Below are 23,855 nucleotides of genomic sequence, written 5' to 3' on the forward strand. Positions count from 1 at the left end.
ATAGTTCCTGAGATAATGGCATGTTTTCTGAAAAATATGGTGACAATTCGCAAATTTTGACCTTTGATGACCTCTGGTGACCCCAATATTGCTCAAAGATGAAAAATGACCGAAATGCTTTCAAACGTACGCATCAAGAGCTATCGACTGCTTTTTACCGCGTCTTTCTAGCCCTCTTAGTTTTTGAGTTAGAGGTGGGTGGTAACATATGCCCCCCCCCCCCCCCCCCCCACTAGGGCGAAGTTGGCGGAAACCGCCACTGGGGCGCGGGTTAATACGTTTCTGCTTACCTAAATAATAGAGTAGTACCGCCGAAACTGGAATATTAAATGCATTATCTATACAAACGGAACTCATACTCATAACCAGGTGACAACCAAAGTTGGGGCGTTTTACCATACCCGTAATTTCACGATCACGAATATCGTGTTAGTTTTGATCAGAGATGATGTCTTTAAGCATTTAGACCAGGTCGGGTCAGGTCAGGTCAGGTCAACCGGTAGGGGTTGTGACGGGTATTCGTAATACGTGTCAACCGCCTCTGACAGCTTCGTAACATGTTACGAAGGCACCAAAACTACTTCGTAAATGTCAAAATGATTGCGAAATTCGAATTCAGCTCCAAAAACTAGGCTAGAAACATGTAAAACTCGATAAGGTGAACCGGTCACCCGAGGTCACCAAAGGCCAATGACCTGACCTAACCTTCAGGTGACCTTGACACCCACCCTTATGTATGGGAGCAACATCAAACCACATGTTTGAACGTTTGAAACCACGAAAAGCTTGCAAACGCGCGGCTAATGCGAGCCGACATACGCCGAATCGCGATTCCGGCCAAACATGGTCTCGGAAAAGAGGTCACAGGTCAAAGGTCATTTGGGTCAGGGTCATGAAATTTTCAGGGTAGGTGTGAAATTGATCAATGCGAGGGTACTGAAAGTTTCGTCGCAATCGGCCGCTTTTTACGCGAGTTATTCGCGAAAAACCTCATCACCCCCCCCCCCCCCCCCCTGTGCCCGCGAGGGTTAAGATCCGCAATCATAAAATATGGCTCACAGCAGGGCTGAAGCATGAAATACGCAAGCATGACCGGTTATTCAGGCTTGCTCAGCGCCACGACTCAGAAAGACATGCAGTTCAGTTCGCCGCCGATGATGACAGCATGGTCGGGTGGTTCGTTCCGCGACAGGGTCCGGCTGCTTTGTGCGGCTCGGTGGGGCGGGAGGGGGGAGGCAGGCGACGCGTCTGACAGGCGACACTTGAGCGTCCCGGGAATCAGCTGTCACCGTGCGGCGCGGCGGGCCGCCCCTCCGACCCTTCCCATTGTTACCTGACTGGGCGCCGGCCGCCGGTCCTCCGGAAGGGTCACTTTGGTATGCGAACTCTTCACCGCACTTGCCCACTGTCAGAGAGTGTACTGAGGTACAGTAGTTTCTAACAGCTCGTCCGATTGGTCTGCCTGCTCAGCCAATCATATTCTGGCAGCCTTGAACCTTGGGACCCAACGTCGCTATGGTACTTCCGTATAGCCTGAGGCACCTGGGTACTTATGAATCTTGGGTCCCGTTGGATCTTGGGTCCGACTGTACTTGGGTACATTTGATACACACCCCCAAAAATGTCCATCGCTCTCGTCATGGGATATTTAGATTTAAATAACTAACTTATCTACATCATTGTTTTGAACCAAATTAATACTTTCAACTTGACCCTCGCCCGTATCGGTGTTTTTCTAGCCGCGAACGTATAAGGTATAACCCCTTGCCGTTTCGCTCCTGATCAAGCTAGAGCTTCGCGGAAAAACGAGCGTGTTGCCCGTGACGAGAGAAAGCCGATGATACCCAATTTTAAGGTCCTAGGTCATCGGTTGACCTTCCAGGTCAGGTCAATGACCCAAAAGGCGGGAAAATTGGGACCTGTTAGAACGTTAATATTGACATTTTGATTAAGATCAGTAGTGATTAGTAGTGTTCAATTAGAAGTGTTATTGTCTGCTTTCTACGTGTTTCGAGCGGCGTCTCGTTTTAAGCGCGATAGCGCTTCTACGCCAATCGTAATGTTTCGACAAGTGTAAATATGGATGCTCAAATAAATCATCTCTCATCATCTCATCATCATCAACGTCGTAGTGTGGCTGCTATGGGGTTTTTCGGGGTGCTGATCACGAATATCATGCTAGTTTTGATCACGGATGATGTCTTCATTCATTTAGGCCAGGTCGGGTTAGGTCAGGTCAGGTCAACCAGTAGAGGTCCTGCCAGGTATTTGTAGTAGGTGTCAACCGCCTCTGACAGCCTCGTAACATGTTACGAAGGCACCAAAACTACTTTGTAAACGTTCATGTGGTTGCTTAATTCGAATTCAGCTCGAAAAAACTGGCCTAGAAACATGTCAAACTCGAAAAGTGAACCGAGGTCACCAAAGGTCAATGACCTGACCTGACCTTCAGGTGACCTTGACACCCACCCTAATGCATGGGGGCAACATCATATCACATGTTTGAACTCTTGAAACCACGAAAAGACTGCAAACGCGCTGCTAATGCGAGCCGACATACGCTGAATCGCGGTTCCGGCCAAACATGGTCTCGAATAGTAGGTCACAGGTCAAAGGTTATTTGCGTCAGGGTCATGAAATTTTCAGGGTAGGTGTAAAATTGATCAACGCGAGGGTACTAAAAGTTACGTCGTGATCGGCCGCTTTTTACGCGAGTTATTTGCGAAAAACCGAGGGGAGTCCGTTCGACCCCCCCCCCCCCTAAAGGGCGAGGGTTAACTCACAGTCCGAACTCCGAACAAGTTCGGTCTTGTTTGTGAATTTGTCGGAGCATCACCTAAATCTAGTAAAGATGATGGAGGGAAACTAGGCTTTTAATGACGGTCGAAGGGGCACTACAAGCTGGTGAGAGGGCTGACATACCATGTTTTGATAGCATGACTGAAACAGACTTTTTGGGTAGCCAGGAAATCGCATGCGAGAGCCTATTGAAATTCTTACGTTGGCCTTTATATGCACCAGTCGTATACAGGTGCGGGATTTGGCATACGATTTCCAGACAATCGAAGTACTGTTTGGAGCCAACGAAGGAAGGAGTGAGTAAGTACTAAGTTGAAAGCATTAATTTGGTTGACAATGATGATGCAGATAAATTAGTTATTTAAATCTAAATATCTTACGACGAGAGCGATTGGCATTTTTGGTATGCAGTGTTATTCATTGAAAACAGGTTGGAGCGTTAAAGTCTTTAATTTAGTGGTCGCCGCTTACTAATCATGCGGCATACACGCCGCACATAACCGCCAATGCCGCAACACAGCTTAGATTTCGAAGTAAGCATTTAGTCTCACCCGTTTCCAGGCGGTCCGAGCGGTTTTCGTGAGAAGGGTGCAAAAATCGGCGTCATTTTTAGAGCCTCGACACCAGCTCAACACATGAGGACCCAAGGCCCTAAAACATGGACAACACTATTCGACCGCCACCCTTGCAGCCATTCTATAACTCAGGAACTACTGGACCGATCGGAACGAACGAAACACCATTCGAATCAGGGGGTACGATTTTATCAGCCGTTTCGAAGCTCGTGACCCCAGGTGACCTCGGTGACCTCAAGAGGTCAACTCAGCATTGACGCCTATTGCAGCCATTCTATAACTCAGGAACTACTGGGCCGATCGCGACGAAAACACCACCAGTCGAATCAGCGTATGAGATTTCATCAGCCGTTTCTAATATGGCGACCTCAGGTGACCTCGGTGACCTCAAAAGGTCAACTTAACGTTTTCGCCTATTGCAGCCATTCTATAACTCAGGAACTACTGGGCCGATCGTGACGAAAACACCACCAGTCGATTCAGCGTATGCGATTTCATCAGCCGTTTCGAATATGGTGACCTCAGGTGACCTCGGTGACCTTGGGCGGTCACATGACCAATGTGGCCTATGGCAGCCATTCTATAACTCAGGAACTACTGGGCTGATCGTGACGAAAACACCACCAGTCGATTCAGCGTATGTGATTTCATCAGCCGTTTCGAATATGGTGACCTCAGGTGACCTCGGTGACCTTGGGAGGTCACGTGACCGTTGTGGCCTATGGCAGCCATTCTATAACTCAGGAACTACTAGGCCGATCGTGACGAAAACACCACCAGTCGATTCAACGTATGCGATTTCATCAGCCGTTTCGAATATGGTGACCTCAGGTGACCTCGGTGACCTTGGGAGGTCACATGACCAATGTGGCCTATGGCAGCCATTCTATAACTCAGGAACTACTGGGCCGATCGTGACGAAAACACCACCAGTCGATTCAGCGTATGCGATTTCATCAGCCGTTTCGAATATGGTGACCTCAGGTGACCTCGGTGACCTTGGGAGGCCACATGACCAATGTGGCCTATTGCAGCCATTCTATAACTCAGGAACTACTGGGCCGATCGTGACGAAAACACCACCAGTCGATTCAGCGTATGCAATTTCATCAGCCGTTTCGAATATGGTGACCTCAGGTGACCTCGGTGACCTTGGGCGGTCACATGACCAATGTGGCCTATGGCAGCCATTCTATAACTCAGGAACTACTGGGCTGATCGTGACGAAAACACCACCAGTCAATTCAGCGTATGCGATTTCATCAGCCGTTTCGAATATGGTGACCTCAGGTGACCTCGGTGACCTTGGGAGGTCATGTGACCGTTGTGACCTATGGCAGCCATTCTATAACTCAGGAACTACTGAGCCGATCGTGACGAAAACACAACCAGTCGATTCAACGTATGCGATTTCATCAGCCGTTTCGAATATGGTGACCTCAGGTGACCTTGGTGACCTTGGGAGGTCACATGACCGTTGTGGCCTATGGCAGCCATTCTATAACTCAGGAACTACTGGGCCGATCGTGACGAAAACACCACCAGCCGATTCAGCGTATGCAATTTCATCAGCCGTTTCGAATATGGTGACCTCAGGTGACCTCGGTGACCTTGGGAGGTCACATGACCGCTGTGGCCTATGGCAGCCATTCTATAACTCAGAAACTACTGGGCCGATCGTGACGAAAACACCACCAGTCGATTCAGCGTATGCGATTTCATCAGCCGTTTTGAATATGGTGACCTCAGGTGACCTCGGTGACCTTGGGAGGTCACATGACCGTTGTGGCCTATGGCAGCCATTCTATAACTCAGGAACTACTGGGCTGATCGTGACGAAAACACCACCAGTCGATTCAGCGTATGCGATTTCATCAGCCGTTTCGAATATGGTGACCTCAGGTGACCTCGGTGACCTTGGGAGGTCACATGACCAATGTGGCCTATGGCAGCCATTCTATAACTCAGGAACTACTGGGCCGATCGTGACGAAAACACCACCAGTCGATTCAGCGTATGCGATTTCATCAGCCGTTTCGAATATGGTGACCTCAGGTGACCTCGGTGACCTTAAGAGGTCACATGACCAATGTGGCCTATTGCAGCCATTCTATAACTCAGGAACTACTGGGCCGATCGTGATGAAAACACCACCAGTCGATTCAGCGTATGCGATTTCATCAGCCGTTTCGAATATGGTGACCTCAGGTGACCTCGGTGACCTTGGGAGGTCACATGACCAATGTGGCCTATGGCAGCCATTCTATAACTCAGGAACTACTGGGCCGATCGTGACGAAAACACGACCAGTCGATTCAGCGTATGCGATTTCATCAGCCGTTTTGAATATGGTGACCTCAGGTGACCTCGGTGACCTTGGGAGGTCACATGACCGTTGTGGCCTATGGCAGCCATTCTATAACTCAGGAACTACAGGGCTGATCGTGACGAAAACACCACCAGTCGATTCAGCGTATGCGATTTCATCAGCCGTTTCGAATATGGTGACCTCAGGTGACCTCGGTGACCTTAAGAGGTCACATGACCAATGTGGCCTATTGCAGCCATTCTATAACTCAGGAACTACTGGGCCGATCGTGATGAAAACACCACCAGTCGATTCAGCGTATGCGATTTCATCAGCCGTTTCGAATATGGTGACCTCAGGTGACCTCGGTGACCTTGGGAGGTCACATGACCAATGTGGCCTATGGCAGCCATTCTATAACTCAGGAACTACTGGGCCGATCGTGACGAAAACACCACCAGTCGATTCAGCGTATGCGATTTCATCAGCCGTTTCGAATATGGTGACCTCAGGTGACCTCGGTGACCTTGGGAGGTCACATGACCAATGTGGCCTATTGCAGCCATTCTATAACTCAGGAACTACTGGGCCGATCGTGACGAAAACACCACCAGTCGATTCAGCGTATGCGATTTCATCAGCCGTTTCGAATATGGTGACCTCAGGTGACCTCGGTGACCTTGGGAGGTCACATGACCGTTGTGGCCCATGGCAGCCATTCCTCCCAAGGTCACCGAGGTCACCTGAGGTCACCATATTCGAAACGGCTAGAGAAATCGCATACGCTGAATCGACTGGTGATGTTTTCGTCACGATCGGCCCAGTAGTTCCTGAGTTATAGAATGGCTGCCATAGGCCACAACGGTCATGTGACCTCCCAAGGTCACCGAGGTCACCTGAGGTCACCATATTCGAAACGGCTGATGAAATCGCATACGTTGAATCGACTGGTGGTGTTTTCATCACGATCGGCTCAGTAGTTCCTGAGTTATAGAATGGCTGCCATAGGCCACAACGTTCATGTGACCTCCCAAGGTCACCGAGGTCACCTGAGGTCACCATATTCGAAACGGCTGATGAAATCGCATACGCTGAATCGACTGGTGGTGTTTTCGTCACGATCAGCCCCGTAGTTCCTGAGTTATAGAATGGCTGCCATAGGCCACAACGGTCATGTGACCTCCCAAGGTCACCAAGGTCACCTGAGGTCACCATATTCGAAACGGCTGATGAAATTGCATATGCTGATTCGACTGGTGGTGTTTTCGTCACGATCGGCCCAGTAGTTACTGAGTTATAGAATGGCTGCAATAGGCCACATTGGTCATGTGACCTCCCAAGGTCACCGAGGTCACTTGAGGTCACCATATTCGAAACGGCTGATGAAATCGCATACGCTGAATCGACTGGTGGTGTTTTCGTCACGATCGGCCCAGTAGTTCCTGAGTTATAGAATGGCTGCAATAGGCCACATTGGTCATGTGACCTCCCAAGGTCACCGAGGTCACTTGAGGTCACCATATTCGAAACGGCTGATGAAATCGCATACGCTGAATCGACTGGGGGTGTTTTCGTCACGATCGGCCCAGTAGTTCCTGAGTTACAGAATGGCTGCCATAGGCCACATTGGTCATGTGACCTCCCAAGGTCACCGAGGTCACCTGAGGTCACCATATTCGAAACGGCTGATGAAATCGCATACGCTGAATCGACTGGTGGTGTTTTCGTCACGATCGGCCCAGTAGTTCCTGAGTTATAGAATGGCTGCCATAGGCCACATTGGTCATGTGGCCTCCCAAGGTCACCGAGGTCACCTGAGGTCACCATATTCGAAACGGCTGATGAAATCGCATACGCTGAATCGACTGGTGGTGTTTTCGTCACGGTTGGCCCAGTAGTTCCTGAGTTATAGAATGGCTGCCATAGGCCACAGCGGTCATGTGACCGCCCAAGGTCACCGAGGTCACCTGAGGTCACCATATTCGAAACGGCTGATGAAATCGCATACGCTGAATCGACTGGTGGTGTTTTCGTCACGATCGGCCCAGTAGTTCCTGAGTTATAGAATGGCTGCCATAGGCCACATTGGTCATGTGGCCCCCCAAGGTCACCGAGGTCACCTGAGGTCACCATATTCGAAACGGCTGATGAAATTGCATACGCTGAATCGACTGGTGGTGTTTTCGTCACGATCGGCCCAGTAGTTCCTGAGTTATAGAATGGCTGCCATAGGCCACAGCGGTCATGTGACCTCCCAAGGTCACCGAGGTCACCTGATGTCACCATATTCGAAACGGCTGATGAAATCGCATACGCTGAATCGACTGGTGGTGTTTTCGTCACGATCGGCCCAGTAGTTCCTGAGTTATAGAATGGCTGCAATAGGCGAAAACGTAAAGTTGACCTTTTGAGGTCACCGAGGTCACTTGAGGTCACCATATTCGAAACGGCTGATGAAATTGCATACGCTGATTCGACTGGTGGTGTTTTCGTCGCGATCGGCCCAGTAGTTCCTGAGTTATAGAATGGCTGCAATAGGCGTCAATGCCAAGTTGACCTCTTGAGGTCACCGAGGTCACCTGGGGTCACGAGCTTCGAAACGGCTGATAAAATCGTACCTCCTGATTCGAATGGTGTTTCGTTCGTTCCGATCGGTCCAGTAGTTCCTGAGTTATAGAATGGCTGCAAGGGTGGCGGTCGAATAGTGTTGTCCCTAAAACATAAGGTTGGACGAAGTTTTCTACCAAAAATCTACTAGAATAGCGCACGAGTCAAAGCTATTTCCGTTGTTTCTTTACAAATATGTTGCAAACAAGCTTTTTCTGCAATAAATCATTTTTTCGAAGTTAAGCAACCAGTAGCTATAAATTCGATAAGCAAACACTTATTTTTTATATAAAAGCCTAGCTTATATAGTCCAACTCTAGGTGAATAATCAAGTAGCTACTAAATTTTCCAGATGTGACACATATTGCGCACTTCAGACAAATTCGTTGCTAGGGCGTTGCTAAGGACTCTTTCGCATGTTTTGCTGCCTGGCTTTTGTTATGAAGTGAGGGAAGTGAGATTGGACAGGCTTTTTCTATTTTTTTCTGGTTTTCTAGGACCGTCTCAATTATTTAACTTGACATACTTTTCTTGCTTTTTTATCCGAAGGTTTTCAATAATTGGTAGATTCTAGCGTGGAAATAAAAAGGCGAGCAGGCAACAGGGGTAAATGCAAGTCGACTGATAGTGAAATAAAAGGTAGAAAAATGTAATGTGATGTGATGGAACATGAAGCAACAGCATCAGACGCAAGAACCACTAATTAAGAACCCAGAACCAGCAAGCGCCATGCAATCAAGAGCAGCCATGGTAACGTTTGATCAGCTTTCAGAAAACCTTGGAAGACGCCAGACGGTGAGCAATCAAGAGATCTTACAAGACCAGTAGATACTTCAAAACGAGAGCCGCCGGGAAAATCAGAAGATTCTTCAATGGCAACACATTTCAACATCTATCTAGCAATTATTTGCACCAGCGAGGTGCTATCATTGTGTTTTGTGCCTGTATCCCTAACTGCTCAAAAAATATTTGTCAATAAATAAACAAATAATGCGTCTTTTTCTACTGAAAGTAAGTCCTCCAAGTGGCAGGGGATGAATAAAAGAATGTACCTACCTAATTAATTGTCATCTATTCATTCAATTCATAGGCAATTCAGGGCATCGATCGGCAGCGCCCTTACTGCATGGTACTGCGGATTGTCGATGGGTTCCTTGATGACTCCGACTCTGACGATCAGACTTTCAAAAATCAACTCTGACATTGATTTCAAATGTCGGCTCTGACCGACTCCGGCTGCACAGCCCTAGCAGGTCTGCGGAGGCAATGGATTTTTGGTGACTCCGACTCCGACTCTGACTTTCAAATTCGACTCTGACTCCGACTCTGGGCAGAACTGTCAACTCCAACCGAATACAACTCCGACTACGGAACCCTGAGGTCTGCGGAGGGGATCGAATTTCGGTGCCTGACTCAGACTCCAGCTTTTAAAATAGACTCTGACTCTGACTCGACGACTCAGGTCAGAACTGCCAACTCCGACCGACTTCATGACTCCGACTCCGGAGCCCTACTGGCAGCTATAACGCCAGGGAGCTGCAAATCATATGTTCCGTGGCGGTTTATGGCATTAAAGTCGATAATGCAACTGAATCGCACTATGAAACACCCTTATTGGCTGCAAGAACCACGAAAGTTAGCGCATCACCACTGAAAAACGTGACAAGTTATCGATTAATTGGCCCTGGATTTGGATAAATAACATGTTGCTGATCATATTAGCACACATTTACATTATCAGCTATCTCAAGGTTGCCCTTGAGGCGGCTCTAAACTATGGCATTTTCCCTATCTTCAACATGTAAATGCCCTCGGGCGTCCTCGTGGTGACGTAGGCATGGGAGTGCCAGGTTGGTAGGAACTAGACTTCGACGCCCCCTGTGAGGACCCTATGGGAGACGGTGAAGTAGCGGAAGCAATAAATAGAGCGCTCTAATTTTAGCTTATTTCCCTGGTGTGTCACCGACTGGAATCGGGGGATGTAGGGCTTTGGAATTAGGTTTTGAATAGTGAGCGGGGGTGAGTTGTTTCCCGTTTGGAGACCACATTTTTCTGTTGTGAATGTTTTCCATATAAGTGACGGTGTATATTGATGTGCCTTGATTCCACTTCAGGTAATTGTAATGTGAATTCTCGTAATGCTACTGAGCTGTGTACCGTTGAGTAAAGCAAAAGATTTACAATCAAAGTGACAGCGAAAACCAAAGCCCTTTATACCAGCTAGAGTCATCCAGCGATTCCAACTGATTGTGACATCAGTCATCAGCCAGTGACATCATTTGGAGTTGAGCCCAAGGCTATGTTGAGCCTTGAAGCCCCATCAATGGCTCATATAAATTAGTAATTTTTGAAGCACTGTAGTAAGAAACCAGTGAAGGCTGTTCCTAAACTGAATACATAATCAGAAAGGGCAGACATTTATCTGCAAATTATCTTTTACATGTTTTCGTTAAAACTTTGGCTTTTTTCACAAAGGCGTAAAAAACCTCCCCATGCTTCCGCAGCCTCCCGCTCCGCCCATGTGTCTAGCTAACATAACATAACTGTCTAACATAGGTAGGTAGTTAGTGTTTTTGGAGCCATGCAGAGATAGGGGACAACATGGGCCTGTTTGAAACCAACATGAGGCTGGTTTCATGAACAGAAAATTTTAGGCTGTGGCTGAATAAGTAATATCAGGCTGACTGATGATTATTGTTTTTAACATCATTGGCTAATTTTGCTTGGAGGGCAAATTTTTGTGCAGGTGTTTGCTGTTTATCCTCACCCCCACATCTTAGCATCGAGTACATAATTGCTTTGGTTTCATAATAAATTTTTATTAAAGCACCTTTCAGGTCTATCTGCTTCAGACAGATAGACAGACATAACTTTATTTTAGACCATACTGATCTATGGAAAAATCCCCTTATACCTACCATAAAAACTCACACATACACACATGCTAAAAAACACACTGGAGTTTGCATAATGCATGCCAAATTATGAAAAATGCCTCTTTGAGCTATCAGAGCCTGGATGAATCACACCCATATTTAATATAAAAGACTAAGTGCTGATTAACTGGTGTGGCTCAGGACATGCCAATGAAATAGGCATGGAAATAGTCTTGTGGATAGCCTTATTTCATTTGGATCATGTTGTTTTCTATAGTTTTATTGGCAATGAGTGGTCAAACTGCAAGATTTTAAGCGAGTTAACCCTTGCCAGCCGAGGGAGTTGCCGCCTCCCCTCATAGGTTTTTTCGCGATAGCTCTGAACACGCTGGCGATGGAGAGCTGAAACTTGGCATACTTGACCTTTGATTCAAGCCACCTCTTCTGACACCAAGTGCATTTTCGGGTCAGGTCAGGTCACTGACCTATGATGTCATAAGTAAACCTCTGCAGTCTGCACGGTCTTAAGATGTCGCAACTTCGCAACGCCCTCACTGCCAGAGTAGCTTTCACAGTGAGATGAAACTTACAGGACCTAGTATCCTTTAGGAGTCTCACAAGTCACAACTTGTATATCTCTGATTTTTCCTAAAAGTCATATGAGGTCAGGTCATTTTCGTGACCTCACCATTATATCGACACCTTTTTTTTAAACCCCACATCTGTTCTCCGGTGAATTTCCGGGAAGCACGAAAGATCTCTTTTTAGAAGTGTCCAATCGTCCGATCCTGATCAAATTTGTGTGTTCGTAAGCTTGCTCTGGCATTGCTTGATCTGCCAAGACAGACAAACTTGAGAAAAATCGAGTGACTGTACCTTTTTTGAAGGTTTCTAAACAACTTGTCTGACCTTCACGGGAGAACAAATGGGTTTAAAAAAAAGGTGTCGATATAAGTCAATGAAAAAATGAAAACTGCTATTTTGGCGCCAGGAACGATCTCAAACTATCTCAACCACACGGGATCGTGATTTCATGCAATCCTTGCTAGTTTCAATGCTTCACTTTTGCATTGTTGACCTTGCGTGACGTGGCCGTCATTTATAACGTCACTAGGGTCATAAGAGTTTTCATCAATAACTCCTGATCAAATTGAGCTAGCGAGTCGGAAAAGCCACCAATGGACTCGGGAAGGACTCGAATGATATGCGACATGACCTCCTTCGACGTTCGTGACCCAGACCTGGGGGCTCTGACCTGACCTGACTCGAGATCAACACCTAAAGTTAACCTCACCCAAACAAAAAGTATACCATTCGACGTGCCTGAGCAAGGCCAACACGATGCTATTAAAATCGCGGCTCTGCGATCATTTTTTTTGCGAAGTAATTCGCCAAAAACTGAACTTGTACCTTGGGCCACTTGACCTGACCTCAGAGGTCACCAGTTGACCTGAGACCTTAAAATCGGGCCCCAATCGCTGCATCTCATAACGGCGCACACGCTCGTTTTTCCGCGACGCTCTAGCTCCATTAGAGGCGAAACGACGAGGGGGTCGTACCCCCCCCCCCCCCTCGGCCGGCGCGTATGTAGAAAACCAATAGGTCCGGCGAGGGTTAACCTGAAGCAAGGCAAGGTTGATCCCGCAGATGTCGCACACGGAAGGCCTTTTTGTCCGCCGCGGAGTGTTTTGGTAGAGTGTAAATGGTCTGTGCTGGTCCCGGTGACACTGTACTGAGGCTGTGCGCGCCGCTGACCGCCAGGGTATGCCGCTGCTGACCGAGCTGTGCGGCTGCTTCCGGCGCCGGCCCGAGGAGGTGCGCGAGCTCGACTACCGGCACTGCTCGCTGCGAGACGTGCCCGGCGAGGTGTTCACCTTCGAGCGCACTCTGGAGGAGCTCCACCTGGACTCCAATCAGGTGGGGACGTGGAGACAGTCGCTCGTCGAGTAAATGTCTTATTCCGAATACCTAATAACAATCGGCACTTATCATACCCTGAGTGTTGCGATATTCTTATTTATTTTTTCTGCCTAATTATGCCTACACTTTCTGTAACGCCCTTGTTTCATATGACAAGCTTGTTTTCCTACAGGTCTGCGACTTGCCAGTCTCACTGTTCCATTGTCACAGTCTCAAACATCTGGGTTTGAGCGACAATGAGCTGCAGACTCTGCCGCCCGCCGTCGCATCTCTCATCCACCTGCACGTCCTGGATGTCAGCAAGAATGGTACGAAATAGACGTGTATATTCTGGAATCTGGGGACCGTGAGGAGTAAATAAGCCAAATAAGATATCGGTACCTACGTCGTGAAGTCGGGAGCTTTTTATCAGGTCCGTTAGGTCCTGCACTTACTGTAACATAATGCTGGTGTCATTACTATTTCATCACCATGATATACCTACCCACTTCTAGCAAAAAGGCACTCCAACGATATGTTTCTTTTCAGCGATTACCACCATCCCTGACAACATTAACGGCTGCAAGCAGCTGCGCTCGGTGGACGCCAGTGTGAATCCTCTGGCGCGACTGCCAGACGGCTTCACTCAGCTGCTGGCGCTGCAGGAGCTCTACCTCAACGATACATTCCTGGTGGGTGGGCGACCGGCCGAATAGCCTTCTTGTTTCAGTTGTGACCTCTCAGTTCATCGCTACGCTTCGTTTGGGGCAGTTCATCGACTGAGTGTTAGGTATCGAGTGGCTCATACGGAACATATTCTGCCTTTTTACTATTCCTAAATTGTTACCTATCATATAGTTGTTCCTGTTGCTCTCCTGTCGTCATCTGTCCGGACCCGCTGACGTTCTGTGTCCGTCCACTGCAGGAGTATCTGCCGGCCAACTTTGGCCGTCTGTCGCGGCTCCGTGTGCTGGAGCTGCGGGAGAACAGGCTCACCTCGCTGCCCAAATCCATGTCGCGGCTGACGCACCTCCAGCGCCTCGACCTCGGCCAGAACGACCTCAGTCAACTGGTACGTGTGAGCAACTTCAGTCAACTGGCATGTGCCAACGACCTCAGTTAACTGTTATGTGTTGATGACCTCAGTCAAATTGGTATGTGTGAACGACCTCAGTCAAATTGGTATGTGTGAACGACCTCAGTCAACTGGTACGTGTGAGCAACTTCAGTCAACTGGTATGTGCCTCTGGTAACTGGTAACGACCTCAGTCAACTGGTATGTGACAACGACCTCAGTCAACTGGTACGTGTGAGCGACCTCAGTCAAACTGGTATGTGCCAACGATTTCAGTCAACTGGTATGCGATTTTGCGTAATCCGACTACCGAAACGTTGGTCTTGGGCGAGGTTAGAGATGAATGGTTTGAATGATTAATTGGAGGGGACTGATTTAATTAGATGAGAAGTGAGAACCGACCCAAAACGGAGTTTTTACGCGATGTGCAGACTCAGATTTTTTACCTTCCCTGTCTTCCTCGACTCTTCTCTGATCAGTGATCACATTTCCCGATCGATTGATCGATCGACCCTCTGATCACATCCTTTGCCGATGTTGCAAAGCCTTGATTGCTACATAGTTCTTCCCCTGTTCCAGCCGGAGGTGGTGGGCAGCCTAACCGCCCTGACGGAGCTTCTGTGCGACTTCAATAAGATCAGTCGCCTCCCGGCCCTGCTGGGACAACTCACCCGGCTTCAGCACTTGGACGCCTCCAACAACAAGATCAGCTTCCTGGCCGACGAGATCGGGAACTGCACACAGCTCGTCTACCTTCAGCTGTCGGCTAACAACCTACGGGTACGTATCGAGTCGCTCATCAGCTAACTGATGTTTGAATGACTTGAATGACATGCATGAGAATGAAAGGACATGTGCACTGTGCAGCTATCGGACTGCAAACGGCCGCGGCTGAATGCTAGCCAAAACGTTCAAATAATGAAATGTTTCCTCTATATGCACGGTTCATAGTTACATCATGTGTAATAAATCTTCTCACGATTCTCAAAATAATCAAAATAAGCTTGATTTATCTCTAATAAATAACGCTTCTTTTTTCTCCTTCAGACGCTTCCTGAATCATGCAGTCTGCTCACCCGCCTGATAACGCTCAAAGTGGACGACAACACGCTGACGTCCGTGCCGGAGAACCTGGGTCACATCAGTGACCTGGAGGAGCTGATGGCGAGTCACAACGACCTGACCCGACTGCCGCCGTCGGTCGGTCTGCTGCGCCGCCTCGCCGACCTCAACCTGGACAACAACCTGCTGCTGCAGCTGCCGCCGGGTGAGACTAGGGCGCGGCTCGAATGGTGACTACTGAACTGATTGTGGTTCATTGGACTGTGCCTACTGACTGGGGTGTAGTGTTTCGATTAAGTGGATCGTTGGTATCTCGATGGGATGGGGTGGATGTCAACGGTAAGACGTATATCTCTGATACCTCGAACTGGTTTATGGCACCGAGGTGGAGTACTCGATATTTACGTACCCTTTTGTAACAAGACTTGTATCCTCGGCTGTGAACCAGCTCAGCTAACCGATCGCCTGTCGTTTGTCTGCAGAGCTGGGCAGCTGCACGTCTCTGCGTGTGCTCAGTGTCCGAAGTAACCGGTTGACGACGGTGCCGGCCGAGCTGGGTCACCTCTCCACACTAAGGGTGCTGAACCTGTGCAGCAACCGCATCTCGCATCTGCCGTGCTCCTTCACCAAACTGCATAACCTGCAGGTAAGATTTGATTTGATGTGTTGTTATTTGCTTCATAATTTTAGCTCGAATGTTTGAATGAACGGATTAATAGAGCCGGAGCCCACGCCAAGCAGCGCTTGTTGCGGACGCCTACCGTCCGATCGCGCTATGCTGAGTAACGGGAGAATTTACAGATGCCAAAGTTAGCGTGCCCATGAAAGCCGGACACGGTCCGTCTCGCTCGACTGACTTCAACTGGCTGCGGCTGGCCGGCTCCCACCAACCGCAGACCGTCCCCGTTAGAAGTGTCATATGTCGAGCGCCGGAGCCATTCGAACCGGGCTCTCATTACCTGGAGTTCAGTTCCCTACCAACTGAGCTATGGGACGGACAGTATTATGTGTCATCTGACGTATCATATCATCACGACCTAAGGCCAATCATAATCTTTTTGCTTGGGTTGAACTGCCTTTGAAGCCGACTCTTCGGTGCGCTGCGAACGTCCACCATGACTTACGGTTATGCTTTTTTTAAACCATTTTCTCGTCAACTCGTTGCTACGAGTGCTACGAATTTTACGATAACCAGTATAACGCCTTTTGGGGCGACTAACGGAGCGAGCGAGAGGGTGGGCCTTGCACGTTCGAAATTTCGAGGGGGTTCCTCCAACTGACTTGTGCACGGCACCTTACTAACCGGTCTCTAGCGATGTGCCAAATTTGAGCACAATCGGCCCAGCCGTTCTCGAGATCTGGAAGCGGCACTCTGCACGTGCGCACGTGCAAAATGGGTCCCAACTGACTTGTGCACGGCACCCTACTGACTGGTCCCTAACCGTGTACCAAATTTGAGCGCCATCGGTCCAGCCGTTCTCGAGATCTGGAAACGACCCCTGCACATGCGCACGTGCTGCAGCACCCCAACTCTGGCACATGGATATGCAGTGCCTAGTGGGTGCCTACCTACATGCCAACTTTCAGCGCAATCGGCCAAGTAGTTACCGAGATATTGCAACAATTACAAAACTGACACCTCTTCGTTTTGCACGTGGCACGTGCATAAGGGGTCACCCACATGCATCGGGAATAGTCCAATACTTGGTAGAAGGAATGAAGCTACCCTACAAAAATTACCGCGTGTAAATCGGTCAAGTGGTTGCTGAGATATAAACGTCGCAGAATCGTGACCACGGCCGGCCGGCCGCTCATACTCAGAAATTTCCGTTAATCTAAGGAAAGACTACGCTCGCTTCGCTCGCTCCGTAACTAGCTATTTTAACAGATGGGTGTATTTCGCTGAGAAGGGATGCGTTTTCCACTTAGTTGGAGTTCATTTTTATATCGTTTTTCTTTCTGTGATCCATCAGGCGCTGTGGCTGTCACCGAATCAGAACAAGCCGCTGGTGCGCCTACAGTCGGAGACGCTGCCCGGCTCGGGGCAGCGCGTGCTCACCTGCTTTATGCTGCCCCAGCACGACGATCCTTCGCCGGACGACGACGGAGGTACGTACGAACACGTTACCCGACTGCAGAAATTAGGCTACAATATCCGTCAGACTATTTTGTTGCGTGTTTATTTAGTTCAGTTGTTTCATTTAGTTCCCGTGATACTATTATAGCAATAACGATCCTCTCAAATACACTATAAGCTATTGTATCTTTTTTGCTTGCGAATATCGTGTCACGTCTTGCTAAACGACTTAGCTCCCATTAATCGTGATAACAAGCGGCCTTATGCAATTTACAGTTATGCATCTCGTATGGACTTATTCCAACCCATCAACTGAACCACCCAACCCTGCCGTGTTTTCACAGACTGTCACGACACGCTGCGCCTGCGGCCGCAGCAGCTCGCCGCCCTGGAGGCCGACCTGGCCGCCCGCTCTCACATTAAGTTCGCGTTTGATCAGACGTCCGAGCCGACTGTGCAGGGACGGCTGCTGCGCGCGCCCACGCCCTACCCCAAGGAGCTGCGGGAGCTGGCCAAACACGCGCGCAACCTGCAGAAACTGGAGCGGCGGCCGGAGCATTCGCTAGTGGTAGGTGTTTCGGGCCTGCTGTGGCCGGGACATCGAATTTCCTGTGTCCCTTTTGGGCAGGGACACTGTTTTCGTTTAAGCTTATTGCGGTGGTAATAGCTTCTTGCTTTTCGTTTTGTGATGTTTTTTTTTCATTTTCTTTCCTGCTTTTGTATCAGTGACTTTATTGGTTATTTGTCCTTTGTCTTGTTGCTTTGTTTTTTTAAGGTTGTTTTTGTTTGGTTTGTTTTGCTTGCACGCGTGGTTTCCTTTGCGCAGAACGGGGAGCATGTTGTGTCCCAGGCCAGTGCTGGTGGGGCTGAGCCGACGGAGGCTGCCCCGGCTCGGGACGCCCCGGCTGGGGATAGTGCGGCACAGCCGGCAACCGTCAGTGACACCAAACCCACTGACACCGCCGCGAGTGTAAAACAGGGTAAGACCACCACCCACACATACACGCTGGTGTTGAATAAACTTCGGAACAGTTTAGAAGAACGCGGCTCGTCAGAAGCCTGTGTGTTCGATTGCGCATTCGTAAATCTTATCATCCGTAATGCCCATGCCTAGCGCCAGTCGGCTGAAATAATTTCGCTACCATAAAAATATTATTCGTTATTGTGGTAATTTCATGAAAAAAAAATCCGATAAATAAATAGTAGATTCATCCGATTTTCGATGATAGTGCACTAAACGGTCATAATGCAGAAAATGCAGACGTGCGTTTGTAGTCTGTCCCGCTCGTGTCTTACGCCCTGCGTGTGTTCGTTGTGTTACAGCGAATGAGCGGATAGGTACCAGTCCCCCGCCCTACCACATCGCCGCTGTCCACTCACGGATGGCTGGGGAGTTTGCCGCCGCTGCCCCCGCCCCCGCCAACAGCCACCACATGCTCAGTAAGTGTTCGCACCTTAGCCTGGACGCGCATGTCCTCTGTAGCTGAACTAAATGCCTGCATTATACGGGCAACAAGCATGATGATTTTGCCTCATTATTATGTTGCCGGTCAGACAGGCAGGTATTTTCAGTTGATCCTTGACAAGATGCCGTTGTTTGCAGATATGTCCCTGGACACGCCTTCCGAGCGGCACCCGCCTTCTGCGCCGCTTCGGCTCAACGAGACATTCGACCTGGCGGACCTGGGCCGGCCGGAGGCGGCAGGGCGACGACCGAACGCCGAGAGTCGCCTTCAGCCCACACAGGAGGAGACCGGCCCGCCGATCGAATACAAACTGCCGCCCGAAGAGACTGACCCGCCGCCGTTCAGGTCGAATGGAAAATCGCCGAATTCGGAAGCGACAGATTTTCGAAATCCGGGGTATGCTGGTTCACAATTTTCCCATTCAAAGAGGCTGAGTTCCACTAATGGCTTCGAATTGAGCAATGGTGATGCCGTGAATCACTCACCGGCTGTGTTTCGGAGTTCAATCAGACAAGAGCGGACCGAGTCTTCAGAAAAAGGTGGAGCCGGTGAGACGGAACGTCCGGCACCCTCTGACGACTCTCCGTACGAGCGACCGATCGTCAGCTCTGCGGCCGGACCAACGACGGGTCCCGGCGGCCCGCAACTGCTCTCCACAATCAGCCAGATCACCGACTACGACTCGAGCACCTCAGACAGCGCCGAGGCGGCGGCAGCAGCGGCGGCCGGCCGGGCTCGCGGCTCGCCGCTGCGGGTGGTGCTTGCATCTCGTATCCCCCGCAGGCTGAGCAGTCCTGGCCTGCCGGGGGTTCCGCTACCCGCTACTGCAGCCGCGGCGGCTCGAACCCGCGGCTCAACGGCGGCAGGTGGGGAGCCTGGCCCACCTGCCGGTCACCGGGCGTCCTCCGCTAGCCACGATATGTCTCCTCACCTGGGACGAAATTCTCCCGCTGTCGCCGACACTACTCATAGCAGATTGCCTGCTCCGAGTGGTCTTCCTGCGCCGCACGGCAGACAGTGGACTCTTCAGTATGCGAACGGCCCGGCACGGCCATGGGAGCGACCCTCTGGTCCTCTCCCCGCCTCTGCGGAGAGACTGGAGTCGCCACGGCGCGGCTCGCTGCCGACAGATCGCTCTCCCAACCGGCGTGCGTCGGAAACATCTGCGACGGACGTGGTGGGGGCACAGCCCCGCGGCGGGCGCCCTGTCCCAACCGATCAGCAGGGCGCGGAGACGGGGTCGGTGAGCGGTGCTCCCTCAGACTCCCAGCAACCGTCGCCGGCACCGCGCCGCTGGTCCAACATGACAGGAAATAGTGGAGTGCCGACACCTGCCGCCCGCTGGACAGGACCCCCGGTTAGCGGAGCGCAGACTCCGACCGGACGCGGTGGACCGCCGGTGCAACAGCAAGCGGTGGAAAGACTCGACACGCCGACAGGTTAGTGGCCTGTGGTCGCCGTATGCGACTTATGAATTTGCCGTGTGATTCCCGGAAGTGGGGTTACGTGTCCTGCGACATATAGCTCGCGCAGCTGTAAGTAAGGTTGTGAAAAGGTTGTGATTTTCAATAGAAAATTCCTAGATTGTGATTTTCAATAGAAAATTCCTAGATTGTGATTTTCAATAGAAAATCACAATTCTAAAGAATAGTGATTGTCTTAATTGAAAAGTCCCAACCTTTTGATATGTTAGCACACGCTCGTTAGTATTGATTCGTCAAATGGTAAACGACTTGTAATGGTAATGCATGGCCACTGAGTGTTGAGTGCGAACATTAAGACTTTTGCGTGGTGTTATAGGCGTCGGCGCGGTCCCGTCGCCCGGCGTAGGCGCCGCAGCACGCCGCTCGGCCGTGCCCGCAGTTCACGGTCGGTCCACCTCCCGGATCCCAGTGTCGACCCGTCCGGGTCAGGTGGCGGCGGCTCCTTCTCCGGCCGCCCGCTTCGCCTGGCCGCTGCTGCCCACCACCGGCGGCTGGCATCAGGTGAGCACCCACTGCGGCCCTGAGGTCACAGTCACGCAATCGATCTGCTACACACGCCTCAATCATACAGTAACATCGCATACATATAACTTGATATAGTAAAGGTTGCTAGGATAAATCGGCCAGTGACCTTGGAAAGATTGAATGTTGCATTTGGGAGTATTTTTCGTTCTGTCTGTCGTCCACTGGTTTAGATACTATCGAACGTTCGTGTACTGCAACAGTTTCTGTTTTTGGTTTAGATGGAGCTGACCATTGAGAAGAATCCCGGGCTGGGGTTCAGCATCGCGGGTGGATCTTCGGAGGGAGGCCATTCAGGCAAGGTAAGCCGCCTCCGAGTGCAGATAATTGTGGAAACGGGTTTGAGTATACAATATGCTGCCTTGTAGCCATTATGAGTTATTGCCATGGCTCCGGTAATCGCACCAAAGACCCCAGAAAGGCCAAAATGATGGGCCGACTAGCTGTAGACGCTGAAGAGTTTTCTGCTTGAAGTCTACTTTTGTGAGCGGTTCGAGACAATATGGCGTGTTCTTTCCATCCGCTTTTACTGTAGCAACTGCTGCGAAAGTGTTTGTTCTCTGGCAAAATCTACAACGGACACAGTACAATGCCACGGCTGTCATTTTTATGTAGAAAATCGCTTCATTGTTCGAAATTCAGTCTTTTGTTGCAATTGTGTGAGCGCGTGCTGACTTTGTTTTTGCCGTCGCAGGGTGTGTACATCAGCCGAGTGCACGCCGACAGTCCGGCCTGGGGCGTGCTCCGGCCCGGCGACCTGCTCCAGGCCGTCGACGACTGCGACCTCAGCGCCGCATCGCACGAGCACGCCGTCAACGCCATCGTCAACACGGGCTCCAGCGTGCGACTGCGACTGCTGCGGCCGGCCGCCGTCCAGTGAGCGGGCGGCTCGGCCAGACGGCTGGGGGTGCCGCGCGACCAACGAGCTGATGACGGGTCAGAGAGCTATTGGCAGATAGCACGAATGCCCAGGGGGATCGATCACTAAGGGACGCTGGCAACTTGGGAAGTGCTCTGACCTTGCACCTGTCCTGTCAGAGGCTGTTACAATACGAGTGACTATCCTGGTTTTACGTAGTTCCGGTCTTCCAAAGCGGTTTCTCGCGCCGTATCAATCATAGAGGGTTGTTGATTTTTCGTTTGTTTGAAAAGACTCATGAAATCAATGAACGAATGCTGAGCTAGTCAATTTCATTCGTAGAAGTTTGTCTACGATTGGCGGATTTGACCGCTTATTCTTTAAAGATGCTGTTCTGCATTCTCTTAACTAGTGTATAATTTTCTCAAATCCAGTCCAGTAACATCGAAGTTGCGGTGGTTGGTGTGTATTACACCTTGTTATTGCTGCGGGCCCTGTAAAAGAGAACCACGCTTGGCCGGATCTACGGTAGATCCGGCTCCCCATTGATTGTTCGTGCTGCTCTGGGAGATCCAGCGCGCAGCACCTCGCTCTGTACCCAAGTCGGTCGGCTAGAATCATCCAAAGATCTGCGCTCTCGCGTTTTATGTTAGAACCTCATTGTCGGTGGGCCAGTACCGTACTATGCTTGTATGCATGTGTGAAGGCTCGACTATTCTGTCTTTCAATTATCATGTAATCAATTAGAATCATTGAGAGTCTCATCTTTTCACGTCAGCTCACATTCTCACCTTTTCGCATCGTGTCGCTAGTCTTAGCGCGGCGTGTCTGGGTCGGTTGACCGCTAATTACAATGATGCTAATCTTGTGCAATGTATGGCACGTCATTGTGCTAACCTGAAACATATCTTTTGTATCTGCAAATGCACTGTGCTTCCACGATAATGTTCACTTGGCAGTTGATGTCGGGGAGATAGCTTAGCTTACCTAGGTAAAGCCTAGGAGGTAGCTAAGTCTGAATTTCGCTCCTTTTGTTGAATTTTTGCGCTCACGCTAGACTTACGTTTCATCGGTGCGTGAAATGACGTGTGTGAAATCAAACTTTCACGTTTTTATCAATGTGCACTGTACGGTGGTGAGTGGAGTATTTTGGGTTATTGCTGATCACGATCAAAATGTGTCAAGTTTCCAAAGAGTAGATGTACGGAACACATGTTTTTTTCTCGTTTTGGTGAGCTCGTACGGTCTGGAAAACGCGCATGAGAAACCTGTGATGACTTTGAACCTGCATTTCCTGCCCTTTGTTCCAGCAAGATGTACGTTAAGTTGTGTGCATGTAGGTTTATGCTTAGAGTTTAGGATGCTGTTTCTTTTTTTGGAAGGGGAGGGACTGAGCTGGGTTTGATAACGAGTTTTTTTTTTACAATTACCAGTTATGAATATGTTATCATCGCACCGAATGCATCTCTCTGACGGCTGACTCTTGTGCTTTTTTAATGCGTACTCATCTATCATTCAAACGTGTCATCTCATCTCTGTAAAAGTCACTGACGCGATTGTTGACACCTGAATCGCTCCGTCACAGGAACATTCCGTCCGCCGCCCGGGCGGTGACGTTTATGGGAGGGCAAGGCTTGTGTCTTACTGACTATCTTGGTTATGTATGTTCACCGATCTTTCAAGTGCTTAAGGCCTAGATGCGATTTTTGCCCGTTTTATGTCGTCACTCGTCAACGCTGCATGACTTGCTTTTGACATTTGACATTTTCACAACGATATCAGCACTTATGTTAATGCATTCTAGTTTACTATATGCTCAAGGTGATGTAATGTGTATGCAATACAAGGTGTAGGCCTGCACCGCACCGTTACCTACATTTGTTTGGTGCACTGGGTGCGGGGCATCCACACAATAGAATGTCATATGGTCTCTGAACTGAACCTATTCAGCAGCAAATTGTCTGGATATTGTGCGAAAAAAAGCATTGCTTTTAATTACAGCTTGCTTCTCGTAACAAGTTTGTTAGGTAATATGCAATAAAAAACAGTGACCGTTCAACTAATCCACAGTTTTTTACCTAGGTGGTTAACGCTTTTTAATGATCGATTTTCGAAATCACGGGTATGGGAGGAGTGAAAATAATGAAGAAACACGAAGTTGGTGTGAAAAATCGATACCAATTTTCATGTTAGCGTGGAGCCCTCCATATCTGATTGACCCCATAGCTACATCCATTATATAACAT

The 23,855-nt window shown here is 49.5% G+C and overlaps 2 protein-coding genes across 2 annotated transcripts; both read left to right on the forward strand.

Moving 5' to 3' along the window:
• The first annotated feature begins 10,162 nt into the window (after positions 1–10,162).
• LOC122384203 (erbin-like) lies at positions 10,163–18,608 on the forward strand. Its single transcript, XM_043371317.1, has 12 exons — positions 10,163–10,169; positions 12,927–13,082; positions 13,258–13,393; positions 13,614–13,756; positions 13,990–14,136; positions 14,719–14,919; positions 15,187–15,406; positions 15,684–15,847; positions 17,175–17,310; positions 17,623–17,846; positions 18,105–18,328; positions 18,602–18,608. The coding sequence occupies exons 2-12, from the start codon at positions 12,930–12,932 to the stop codon at positions 18,606–18,608; spliced, it is 1,755 nt and encodes a 584-aa protein (XP_043227252.1). The 5' UTR covers positions 10,163–10,169; positions 12,927–12,929.
• On the forward strand, positions 18,608–23,480 carry LOC122384189 (nascent polypeptide-associated complex subunit alpha, muscle-specific form-like). Its single transcript, XM_043371281.1, has 5 exons — positions 18,608–18,718; positions 18,882–20,183; positions 20,545–20,729; positions 20,972–21,052; positions 21,445–23,480. Exons 1-5 carry the CDS (start codon positions 18,661–18,663, stop codon positions 21,628–21,630), a joined length of 1,812 nt encoding a protein of 603 aa, XP_043227216.1. The 5' UTR covers positions 18,608–18,660; the 3' UTR covers positions 21,631–23,480.
• Positions 23,481–23,855: the final 375 nt, after the last annotated feature.

Source organism: Amphibalanus amphitrite, unplaced genomic scaffold (genome assembly GCF_019059575.1).
Source record: "Amphibalanus amphitrite isolate SeventyFive unplaced genomic scaffold, NRLGWU_Aamphi_draft 000183F_arrow, whole genome shotgun sequence".
NCBI lineage: Eukaryota > Metazoa > Arthropoda > Thecostraca > Balanomorpha > Balanidae > Amphibalanus > Amphibalanus amphitrite.